This window comes from Wasmannia auropunctata, unplaced genomic scaffold (genome assembly GCF_000956235.1).
Source record: "Wasmannia auropunctata unplaced genomic scaffold, wasmannia.A_1.0 LD335158.1, whole genome shotgun sequence".
Lineage (NCBI taxonomy): Eukaryota > Metazoa > Arthropoda > Insecta > Hymenoptera > Formicidae > Wasmannia > Wasmannia auropunctata.
Window position 1 is genome coordinate 28,265 of NW_012027732.1, and position 13,268 is coordinate 41,532.

General features: G+C 36.4%; 1 protein-coding gene across 1 annotated transcript in view; it reads left to right on the top strand.

Moving 5' to 3' along the window:
• LOC105457725 overlaps window positions 1-12,745 on the top strand; it is a 22,476-nt gene extending 9,731 nt beyond the window's left edge. The window contains exons 10-17 of the mRNA XM_011702562.1: window positions 3,960-4,267; window positions 5,805-6,300; window positions 7,278-7,389; window positions 8,091-8,848; window positions 8,961-9,143; window positions 9,642-9,904; window positions 10,235-11,055; window positions 11,570-12,745. Of these exons, the coding sequence (XP_011700864.1) occupies window positions 3,960-4,267; window positions 5,805-6,300; window positions 7,278-7,389; window positions 8,091-8,848; window positions 8,961-9,143; window positions 9,642-9,904; window positions 10,235-11,055; window positions 11,570-11,634 (3,006 nt within the window). The 3' untranslated portion in view covers window positions 11,635-12,745. The remainder of the gene's footprint in view (window positions 1-3,959; window positions 4,268-5,804; window positions 6,301-7,277; window positions 7,390-8,090; window positions 8,849-8,960; window positions 9,144-9,641; window positions 9,905-10,234; window positions 11,056-11,569) is intronic.
• Window positions 12,746-13,268: the final 523 nt, after the last annotated feature.

A 13,268-nucleotide genomic window follows, 5' to 3' on the forward strand; every position in this document is an offset into this window, starting at 1 on the left:
TCTGTTTTCTGTTATTCACGCACGAATATTTAAAGAAAATAAAATTTATTTGTTTCAAATATACAACCTAGTAAAATATTTAAAAAACACGAAAAACTTTTTTAAAAGAATATATTTTCTAGATGGTATTTAATAAGCGTTAATTTTTGTTCTCTCATATTCACCGACTTAATTATACAATAAGAAGATTTTAACATTGAAAATGGCCTAATATAGGTCGAAACGTCTGTTGGTTGTTGTAATCACTCGATGTAATATTATTGTGAGCATTAAACACCCAGTTCAGGCTCGTAGCCCTCATTTGATTTATTGAAACTACAGGTAATTTTTTTCTCATTTTCCTCAAACTTTATTTTTTATTAAAAAAATTGAATATATCTTTTTAATTTTTCTATATGAACATTTTGAGAGAGATCTGATAGCCCAATTGGCCTAATTTAATACAAAATTTTCTGATTGGCGGTACATTGGAAAATTTTTATATAGCCACTGCAGTTGATATCATCAGTAATATTACGATATAATTAAGCTAACGGCCGGACTTTTCTCCTATTCCATATATAATTATATATACATTTATATTTAATTGTATATAGACTTTTTTACTGGGTAATTTATAAACAAGATTTTATACGTTATTGAATCTGTGTTGGCAAACGTTCCATATACCTATTCTGGAATCTCTGTATCCTCACGGATGATTGGGCAAAATAAGCGATAACTATGGAAATACAGTTTTAAATAAACATAGCAGTATTATCATGTCATTTATATATATGCACGTGAGAATATTAATGCCGTCTGGCGTACATTTAGCAAGTAAATTTTTTCGAAAAAACGTTTCGTATTTTTTTTCTACTTTAACAACACAACTCAATTATTTTAATTTATGAGAGATTAAATTGATGAATCGGATATGTTGAAATCTTCTTGTGAATGCGGATATATATACTGGATGGTATATTTATATAAATTATTTATTATTTATATAAATATATATAAAAATATGTGTGTATTTTACACGTGTATGTAAAATACAGGAAAGAAACGCATCACTTATATGACACTTATATGTGTATAACATATCGTTACTGTTTCAATTATTTTTTTTCAGTAACGAATGAACAACAACATTGTTTTTTCTTGTTAATTTGTAACGGTAACTCAGCTTTTTGATCATTGCAGTAACAAATATAATTGTTATTTTCATATATTGTTACCTACTTGGCACACATGTGTAAAATGTACGTACAATATTAATAGGTATGAAACGTGCATAAGCGAATTATTTCTTTAAAAGATTAAGTGAGTGATGTATTTGTGCATAAGGAGTTATAAATCATCTTGACAGCCATAAAAAATCATAGGTATACATTTATAAATGAGTTTGGAAATTTTTTTGATAAAACAATGAAATTAAATTTTGAAAATAATAAAAAAATTATTTTAAAACTTTTATTATATAATTCTTTTTTAAAAGTAAAATCATGTATATTTTTTCTTTTTGAAAACAAAATGGCGACGTTGAAGTCATATATATATATATTACACAGAAGGTCCTTAACAAGGAGAAACAGGTTTATTATAATCTCATCTGTATTACTAATTAGACGATACGTCGATTTGATATTTACAATAATAGACATCGATGCGAGTATAATATACTTTATAGTCGAATCGACGATTCTATTATAGATTCTATAGATCGATTATTTCTCCTTGGGTACGTGCAATTGTAAAATCCGCGTTGCCATCTGTCGCAACTCGCGCAGTTTGACCTTAGAACAAAAAACTAAAAATATTTACTTTCTATAATATTTATAATTACTAAAAAAGTACATACTATATTTTAAAATATTAATTTTGTTAGAATGATGAACATTTGAAAAAAAAGATCTCGTGCGTGTGTTTATAGCAAACAATTAAATTTTTTATAAAAATGTAAAATAAAAAAAGTTTTCGCAAAAAATATATCGCAAAATTCGTATGTATGCAGTAGGTAATACTTAATTAATTCTTTAGATTATATTGCATGTATACATATATAATAAATAGAAGATTCGGTGCAAGTTTCAAGTAATTAATCGGATAAACATATATGTGTCTGTGATGCGTCATCAACGAGATAGTATCTCGTCGGTGGATGCGTGCAACGCCGATTTTGAAAATGTATTATACGTGTATGTACACGGTATTTCCGATCAAGATAAAAATTGATTTAAATTGTTATTGCTTTACGATATTTCATGTTGAAATAAAATTATCAAATATATACCAAATATACCTTAATTTACTCTGAAATGTTTGATTCCTTTTCTTTTTTTTCTATGTTTTCTGCATAATTAATTTTCGTGTGTTTTTAACGGGAAATGTCATCATTGAGCGCTCCGAATCGCTCGAATATACTGCAGGCGCTCATGTAGACGTATGTACGGGCTTGATCGATCACTAAACTGACTTCAATTAAACTTATTTAAAAAATATGAATTTTTCATTTAAACTATTAGGACTTAATTTTTAAGACTATAAATTATCATATACTTGAAATAAAAAAATCATTTTTTCCAATGTGGCCTAACCTCTTAATAATAATTATAACCATATAAACTTAATATTATAATTATAATTAAATTAAGTATTGCGAACTGATGATCAATAGCGACGTAGATATAATTATTGGATTGCATTCTAAAAAAAGCAGCTGGATTGGATAGGGCCGCGGATAGTTATAAAAAGATAAAAGTTTAAGTTAAAAAAAAAATTATTAGCTTCTTCAACTCTGAAAAAAGTCACCAAATTTTGATGAAAAAGTAACAGAAATTGTAACTCATTAGTTTTTTTAATAATTATGGTAGTACAATATAGTACCGCGCGAGTGTAATGGTTATAATATAACGCGAGTTACTTTTATTTATAAAGCAAAACTTTCCTAACTCTGGTAGATAATATATACATATACATATTTATGTGTGTGTGTTTAAGCAAAATGAAAGATGTGTTTATTAAATTTGAAAACTGTCACATCAGATTAAAATACGTGTATATATATATATATATATATATATGGTTGCGGCGCGTTTTTGTTATGTTAGAAAGAGACAGATTGCATTGGAAATTACTAGGAACGCCGCGTGCTGTGTGGTGCAGTTCTGGTAATTTCCTAGCCGCGCCCATAATTCGCGACATGAGAACGTCGCTTTGCGCGCACATCGAATGCTGCGAAGCGCGCGGCGAGTAGTACTCGCACTCGATACTTTTCTTAACGCGAGCATGTGAACGGATCTCGCGTCGACTCACGACTGTCCGATACATTCGTAGGCTTCTTCGTAGCGGCATCTCGTGCGCGCGCGAGAAAAAGAGACAGAGAATGAGAGAGGGGCGAGAATAAGAGTGAGAGGGAGGGAGGGAGGGAGAGAAAGAGAGCGAATTCGCGAGTAATCGCAGTGAGAGAGTACGGGCGAACGACGGTGAATATACATATATTCCATATCGTACCGATCGTGTTGTTCGTTTCGCGGAAATATCCGAAGAAGTTAGGGGGACACCCGGAGCGCGCGCGGCCGTTCACGCGCCTGCCTGCCTGCCTGCCTGCTCGCCCGCGAGAGAGGCTCCTGCTCCTCCTCGTCGTCGTCGTCGTCGTCGTCGTCGTTGTCGTCGTCGTGCCGTACCCGCGCCACGCACGGATAGCACGCGCGGCCCTGCGATCGCGCTCGTCGACTCGACTTTCGTCGCCAGCCAGCTCCGATTGGACATCGGATCGTTGTCTCACGACTCTCAGGCGGTGGTATCCAATATCCCCTTCGCTCTGCCACGGCGAATGTGGAAGCTTAACGGCGTGTGCTACGGCTGTCGTGCCACCGCCGTCGCTCATCGCTGCCGCCACTGTGCATCTCGTGCATCCACGGTACCCATCGCTCACCATCGGATCGGACCATTGCGCGCGGCTGTGATTGCTGTGAAACGGTTCTCGTTCACGAGGATCTGATTGTCAACCCGAGTGTGCGAGGTGCCCCCGAGAAGAACGAGAACGAGAGCGACAAAGAAGGAAAGTGAGCGAGCCGGAGGAAGAGAGGGAGAGAGAGACGGACAGAGATAGAGGGAGAGAAAGCGAGAGGAAGGGAGAGAGAGAGAGAGAGAGAGAGAGAGAGTCTGCCCGCTGGTTGTCCGCTCCGTTGCTCCACACTTTCCTCCCACCCAAGTGGTATCAATGTTGTCTGGCAATGGTGTGTAAGGAGAACGTGGTATCATGGTTTGGGAATCTGTCCAGGTAATATGGAAGCGTCGACACCGCGCAATCCCGTTCACGCGCGCATATTTCGAGATATTTCAGGAGTAATTTTGCGTAACCGTCGACTATCGAGCGCGCGTCGTGTCGGAGCTCGATCAGTTCGATGATGCTCGCGGAGTGTGCACGGTGCACGGTAGGTCCCCCGAGGTCTCGATCACTCTCGGCGTGTATCTCTCACTTACCCTTGCTCGCCTGGACGCGATCCACCGCGCCGTCTCGCCTCGCCTCGATCCTCCCGGTTTTTCGCAAATAATCGCATATCAAAATTATCTTTCGTTTTTGCACCCGCTTCTTGCGAGACTCTTGCGCATTCGTCGTTCGTCGTCGCGACGAACGACGAAATCTTCGTTGCCAATGTCCGCGATATCATTGGGAATTTAAATACGTTGTATTTTATTGTATACGTTACGTTACTTCCTGCCGTTGTGCTCATCCACTCTCTGGTGCTTCTTGATCCGACCGCCGACGTTGAATTGGACGCAAGCTCTCCCGTGTCCTTTGTCGTCTCGTAGTTCTATGTTCCTTGTACGAAGCGACTTTCGGTTCGGTTGAAAAATTACTTATTATTTTTTATTGCTGCTTTACCTTGCTATATTACCTTTATATCATTTGCCTATTTTGTAATCTTCTTTATATACTTTGTCAACATAATTCTTAATATAAAATACTAGCATATCAAATTACACTAGTCAATATCAAATAAAAAGCGAAATCATTACGTATATAATAGACTGCAGTCTCTAATGGTTCTCAACACAAGTTATTCTTAATATTGAAGATACTAAATAACTAAATGTGTATACGTATTTTAATTATATTTAATTGTTTATATCTATCAAAATTATCTGCAATTGCATACTTTGGAAATTTCAAAATTACTTATTATCTTACAATATATACTTATACGAAAACAATTAATCTGCGTTTAATTTGATATATAAATATTAATTGTAAATACTGTCAGGAATAAATGCCTATACGTTAATGCGATACAGTTGTATCGTAGTAATAAAAATATACATCATAATAAATACAAAATTCCTATTGAAATGATAATCGCAGCTGTTCATTAAAATGATAGAAAATTAAGATATTATGTATATACTATCTTTTTTATTCTTCTCAAGTTTTATCTTTTAATTTCTAAAAAATTTAAATTACTAAATTAACTATTAATGCTTCATTACTAACTGCTAGCTAAAGTTAAAACGTATCACTTGTCATTTATGCATACTGATTGCATTATATATTATACTTATAATATGAAAAAATAATTGATAACATAATATAAAATGAAATTCATCAATTGTCTATTCTTCAAAATTTATGATAACAATGATTTTATTTGAAAGAAAAACTGTAGTGGGACAGAACAGAAAGTCTGTATGAGTAATTTAGGATTTTAATACTGCAGTGATTTCAAATTAGCATAAAAATTATGCTATAATGATGCTTTAATGATTTTTTCAGTTGATTGTTTGACATTAATTTTTGACACTATTTTTTGTCTGTTCAGTTATAAACGTATCGATGTAATGTGCACATTGCTGAACATGTGCTTGCCGTTTGAAGTACGATACCTCGGCACATGCGTCGAGGATATCGGCAAGCGAGACTACAATGACCTACGTGACACGGAACACCATGCAAACAGCGCCTCGGAGCTGGCCGAGTTGACGACTTCCAGCGTGACAGATAAACGCACGCGGAGAAAACTGGCTCTCTACATGGCACTGTTGCACTCGTGCAATTACGCCTGTGCGGTGATCCTGTACAAGAATCTGTCGAATCTCGACCATCAGGACATCACCAATCTGTTAAATGGGACCAATCTCTTTAACGTGGACGACCAACCTCTGGAAGAGTTGCTGCTGTTGTATACGATGGCACTGAATCATCCGGCCTTTACATACGAACAGAAGAGCGTATTCGGCAACATATTCATCAAGCTGCAGGAAGAAGAAGCTCGTCTGAATCTTTCAAAGATAAACTCTTCTTTCAAACCGACACAAGTAATACATTATATTTCTTTTTTATTTTTTTTTACTCTTTCTGGTCACGTAGGATCCATTGAACCCTAAAAAAGTTTGAGGTTCTATATCTCCAAATTCTTATCTTTAAATGGGACTTGATCTGTCCCATCTACCTGTGAAGTAAAGTTCAATTCTTTTTGCGCCTAGACTAGTCAGGTATTACTCTCAGCGCGCGTTAATGTGCGTGTAGCAGCGTTTGCCGCGTAACAGTATTTTTGCATTGCAGTGTTATTCTGACATTAGTGTAACCAAGTTGCAACTTTTTCTTCTAAAAGTGTCATATCTGTAGAGTTTAGCTATAAATTTTTACCAAAAAGAATTAATTAAAAAAGTTATCATTTTTTTTTAGTAAAACTTATTTTTCAAAAATTTTTTCGCGATTTTTTTAATATGTTAAAATTAAAATCTTTACAAAGCTACTGTTCTATTTCTATGTTTTACAATATTTTAAGTATGTTTGGTAATTTTTTTAACTTTAAAGAACCAAAAATTGTTAATACGGAAATCGGTTAAATATATGTTGAGGTAATTTTGCTCTCAATGTGACCACGAAGGGTTAAAGATAAAAGTAGTAAAGAGTCAACATTTTTATGAAAATTGATATTTATTTTTTTATTTATTGAATTTTCTTGTTTCTACTAAATTATTACTTGTTATTTTCAAAATCCTTAGAAAATAATTATTGCAATTTTAATATATATATATATATATAAATATATATATATTCACTTGAATTATTGATTGAAATAGAAAAAAAGCTTTTTCGTCAGATATAAAAATAAGTATGCGCAATGCATGTTACTTTAGATTAATTTATAATAAATTTAATAATTTTAGTAACACATTTTTATAACATTTTGTAACTGTAATCAACTGTATATTAATTTGTATAGTAATATGGTAATACGATTAATTTCAATAGCTGGAAATTGTTTGATTGTATAATGTACATACAGTTTAAATTTATGCAGAGCTGTACACCGTGCATGAGTACGAACGAAAAATTAATGGAGCCTGAGATACCGAGTAGCTGCTTAATGCCGCCACCGCCAATGCAATCTTATCATGGTACGTTGCGTTGCATACTTTCGAAATATTTATGGATACGGAAAAACGAAATGTTTTGACAAATTACAGTTATGACATAATATAACTTAAAACGTATCGCGCATAGTGAAACCGTGTTCAAGGATATCAATATTTTGTTTTTCTAGAAAAACAGAAGTATAATTGGTTATTTTTTGTTTATAATTGTTTTTAATTGTGTTTATTTTTATTTTTATCTCTTGTTTAACTTACAAATCAAATTTGTTTAGTCGAATACAATGCGCTCAGTAAAATTCAAAAAGCATTATAACTATGGCATCAATAATATGATAGTTTGTTTACACGTTACAAATAGTGCAAAACTATTCATGTTTTATCTAAAAATTTTTTTATATTTTATTTTTAATAAATCACTATGTTTTCCATTGGAAAATCTATTTGCAGATGTATGTTGCAATGATTGAATAGTTGTAACTTTTTCCCAATCAGAAGTCATTTTAATGACTTTTATATTCATTATATATTCCTTACTACGAAATATTATTTTTATATGTGATTCTCATTATATTACAATTTTATGTTTTATTTGTGAAATTTGTGAACTTTTTCCGATTTTTAATATAATAATATTAATGTAGTGTTTGTTATGATCGATTTACATATATTTATGTGCATTATCTAAATGAGAAATTGTTACAATATATCAATGTTATTATGTTTAGGAGAAATGGGAATGAGGAATAATGCTATGGTCACCGGAGTACCACCTGGTCTCACGATACCTCCACCAGGACTATGCTTGCCTGGTCCAGAGCAAATGCCTATGGGATCTGGCGGTACTACGCAATACGTTCACCTCGGTTTCCCATCCATGAACCATATGCCCCCTTGGACAAGTCAGGTTATGATGGGAAACCAGTTGATGTATCACACCAGCGACGTGTTAGCTTATCCCGCTTCCCCCTTAGTCAGTCGGCAATCTTCGCCATCCCAGTCACGATCTCCTAGTCGCAGTAATTCGCCGATGGGCCGTGGCAGGACTAATGCTAACTCGCGCGCCTCGTCCTCGCAATCTATCCAATCCACTTCGACCAGTCTCACATCGTCGAGCGTTTCAAATAGTCAAACAAGCAGCTCCATCGTTTCGAACACTAGTAATAACAGCAGCAATAACAACTCTTTACCGCCTCTACCAACGCCCGGTGCAAGCAGAAGTCTTCCTAGTCAATCGCCGTCATTACTCCCATCATCGCGGTCTGTTCCTCTGTCTAACACGAATTCATCGGGCTTCTCCCGACATAACATCGACATGACATCGTCGACTCCATCGTCCTCCACTCTGATCTCGGCAACCCAATCGAAGCAACCACCACCACCGCCACGACTTAGGTCATCCAATTCTGGCGATTCCCTTCGAGAGACTTTGGGTAAGGAGATGCCGAATTTTAAGGGTAATCTGCAGAACTTCTCTCGCGATGAGGTAAGTAAAATCACACACGCATTCGTCTGAACAGCAATCGTCTGAGAATGCTTGTGCAGACTGTACACGTACACGTTCGAAACTGAATTATTTATGTGCGCGCGGACTATAGATCAGAAGAATGAGTGACGAAGATTTAAGGGACATCGGTTTGACACCGAATGCGGTGGGGCAGTTGAGGAGTATAGTCAAAAGTCAAACCAGCAATGGCTTAAATCAGTCGACTTCGACGGATAAGAAGCTGGACAGCGTAAGCAGTACCTCACATTCGCTCAGCGAATCGATTGAAAATGAGGTAACGTTTATATAGAATTTATATAACACATTGCACATAACATTACCTATATAATAAACACTTGAAGAATTCGTTGTCTAATTCAAATCAATTTTTTCTTAGCTTAAAAATCTCGCCATAACTTTCAAAATTATAAGCGGCGACTGATAATTTATACAGCATTATATAAATTATGCGTTTGCGCGCGTTTTCTCTTTTACTGTAAATGTTGATTTAATGAATAACGTATTTACGAATATAAATATATATTAAAATAATGAATATTTAAGCTTTACAAACACACAATAGGAATAAGAAAATGTTATGTTATATTTTGATTCGTATTGTACAAAAACATGATGTTTAAGAATATCACAATATCTTTATTGTGAGAAAAACAAGCTCTATATTTTTTTATTTAAAAAAATATTAGAATAAAGTTACAGAGACTTCCACAAAATCTAATCTGTACTTGTAAATTGATATTTCTTAAGACAGATTATTTGTTTTGTCTTACAGGCATCAGGTATAGAGGGGTTGGGTGATTCAAGCAGTAGTACAAGCGGGAAGTCGATGCCATTACAGGAACAACATCCAACGATGCACCATTACCACAATCACATGACTACCCCAAACGTTCGACGTTATCCTGGCATGCCGTCGATAGATCCCACGCAAATACAAATGTATCCTGCGCCACCACAAATGTATACAGCTCAGAATTCACCATGCTATGCTTGTCTTACTGTACCAGTAGCTGGAATGCAAAATCGATATTCAAGGTATGTATAAATGTATGAGTTTGTTTTTTTTCCAATGTTTTAGACAATATTCAATATTTTAATTAATTCTTTTTTTTATGTTAAAAATATTAAAAGTCAAAACGTTAAGTAACCTACGTTTATCCTAAAACAAAAAAAATTAATACTTTTTGTGATTGTGACAAGCGTTTTTGAAAGTTAAGCCAAAAACATTTTTGACTATTGAATTTTAACCAGCCATTTAATATGTGGGCTCGATTGGAAAATAATATTTGACATTTAATATTTAATAAAAAAAAAAAATAAAAAAAAAAACGCGAGCAACTATCATGTGTATAATGATATTTTCAGATGTAACGCTCAGCACGTCTATTGCCTTGGACAACTACAAGCGTTGCGACTCGACTCCGAGAGCAGCCGGCATTGTTCGCAAAGTAGTAGCTCCGATAGCACAGGAAGTAGATCGCCCCCCGAGACGCCACCGGCTGCACCGTGGGTCAGTAGCAGCGGTGGCGGTGATAACAACGTTGCACCGTCTGTTACTGATCACATGAGTTCCGCGCCGCCGGTGCACTCGACGGCGACAGCGACGGCGCCGCCGCATGTCGTGTCATCAGCACCTCAGCAGTCGTCAATGCAATCATCAGTGCCACCGGAGAGCAGGCAACTCATCAGGAAGAACAGCTCGCAGACGCGCACGATGCGACAAAAGAGTCAGGGAATACTGAACGGGGCCGGTAACGGGAACGGTGGACCGCCAAGTCTATCGCACTGTGTCTCCTTTCCGGCGCCGCCGACACACTCGCCGCAGCTCACGTATCTGCCGCACGGCCACTTCCCAGCTGCGCTGCGGCCTAGCAGCGGTATCTACTCCAACTTCTTACACGGACCGTCCGCACGGTCAGCCTACCAGCCAGCGTATCAACCGAACGGCGAGATTATGTATCCATACACAGGTCATCCCGCGTCCGGTAGCACTCCGCCGCCGCCACCGCCGCCGAACGCGGCTGCCGCGGCGCCAGTACAAGCATCATACATGCCACCTACGCCGGTGGTAACGTACGCGGCGGCGGTGATACCACAGACAAAGATCTCCTGCTATAATTGCGGCAGTAACAGTCACCTCGCGATAGACTGCAAGGATCAGACGATGGAAGACATTACGAAGAAAGGTACGTCCTCTTAATACAATTCAAGCGTTGCGTTACCACAAGGTGAAGAAAGGACGCGCGCTTCCGTTGATTTAGTAAATTTACTTTGATTTAAGTTGACGCATAAAATAAAACTATAGTTTTTAAACGAATTTTATCTAATTTTTTGATAGAAATGAAATCTCATTTAAGTGAAGATATTTAATATTGGGGAAAGAATTGAGAAGAGAGATGACGCGTTACGTTGATAAAATTATTCATACAAATTCGCATTTTAAAGAAAGAAAAAAAAAAAAGAAAAAAACGATTGATTTGGAATAATATCTTATGTAAATTAGACAAATTTAATATGTTCATAATTGTTGTTTCACGATTTTTAGTATGTTTATATTTTTCTGTAGAATTTTATTGTTTTATAATTACATATACAAACATGTGACCAGCACTTGAATGAATACTGAGTGGTTTCACCTGTAATCACACATTCGATTCACGTATTGTCGTCACAAAGAACACGAAATCCTTTTAATTTCAGCCCAATACCGATTGGATTACACGATAATGAAGCAGCCTGGGGAGTGCCCGAGTTCCGACAAGTGATCCCCTGCCATGGACCACTCTGCTATCACTTGTCACAATTCTCACCGCCACTATAACCGCAACTATTGCCATCATCGTCATCACCAATATCACCATCGCTATCATCACCGTTACCATCACCATCACCAGCACATCTATCGTAGTAATCACCAGTATGCTAATGCGAACCGATTTAAGGACAAGACTTTGCGAGATGACAACCGTTACCGTTCCTCCTTTCACTTTTCGGTATTCTTTCTAAATGCCCTATTCTACAACCAGGACGATGATGTCAACGATACTAATGCGAATAATGATGCTGACAATGACGGTGACGATAACGATAACACCGACGCCAAGTACGAAAATGACAGCGACGAAATTTTTCTAACTGAGAACATTTCGCGGCTTATGGTACGGGGTACATCTTTTGCAAGTTCTTATGTATGATAGTGATTGAAAAGTGATCTAACTAAATGTAAAAAATATTATGTAGTAGTATTGTGTACAAAAAAAGAGCAAAAGCGAAGCAAGATATAATTGAAAGACCGCGTCGAGATACGGAACACAATTTCTTGTATAACTGTGTTTCTTTTACTGTAGGACACGTTTCGAGAGATTTTTGGGTTTAAATAGTGACTCATGTCGCCTTCCAGCGATACTTATTGACTACACTTATCGCTGTGACTCCCATCTTGGCAGTGCTCCTATTTTTCCTTCTCTATAACCTTGATTCTCTTAACGAGTAGCTATAAGAGAAACGCAAATGAAAAGGATAAAGAATGAATCGTGCCCCAAATAAGAAAGGAAGCGAAAATTATACGAGATTCGAATATATTTAGCAATCGATACTTTAATTTCTAATCTACCATGTCTACGCTATTACTATTACTATTAAACTATAATTATTACTTCTACTATCGCCGTTGCGCCACGACGTGTTTTTATGTATATATATTTTTCTCAATTCTTACGTGCGCAATGAACCGATAATGACATGTGAAAAAGAAAAAAAAGCGTGTAATATATACGAAATGGTATACAGTATGTGTGTTGTGCGGTGCGCGTGCATGTGTTTATGTATGTGTGTACGCGCAAAGAAGATAGAATGCAAGAGGCAGAAAAAAAACAAGAAAATGAGAAAGGGAAAAGAAAAAGGGAAGAAAGCGGGGGAGAGGAAGGGAAAGATGGAGAAGGAACAACAACTACCAAAAGTGTTCGATCATTTAGCTGCCGTTGCGCTCCTCTGTGTGTTTGTTTCATTTACATACGCGTGCGTGCCTACGTGTGAATGTGCGTGCGCGCATGCATGTGTGTGTGTGCGTGTGTGTGTGTGTGTGTGTGTTTATGGTAAAATCATGAAATATATATTATATATATTCTATATGTAATATATATTTCGTAATTACACATGTATTTGCTGCTCACAACTTGTTTCTTATCTTATACTTGTAGTTAGACGGCGATTCTCATATTATTTATACACGAGTAGTCATGCGATTGCACGTGCATTTGAAACAATTTTATACGACTTTTATCGATTGCCCATGTATTGAGCGTAATCAATGTTAAGCTTTTTTTACGCGTTTGGTTGCAGCAATTAGTGTGTTAAGCGTGGTTAACTAAATCCTCCGAAAATCTGTATTTGTCTATAT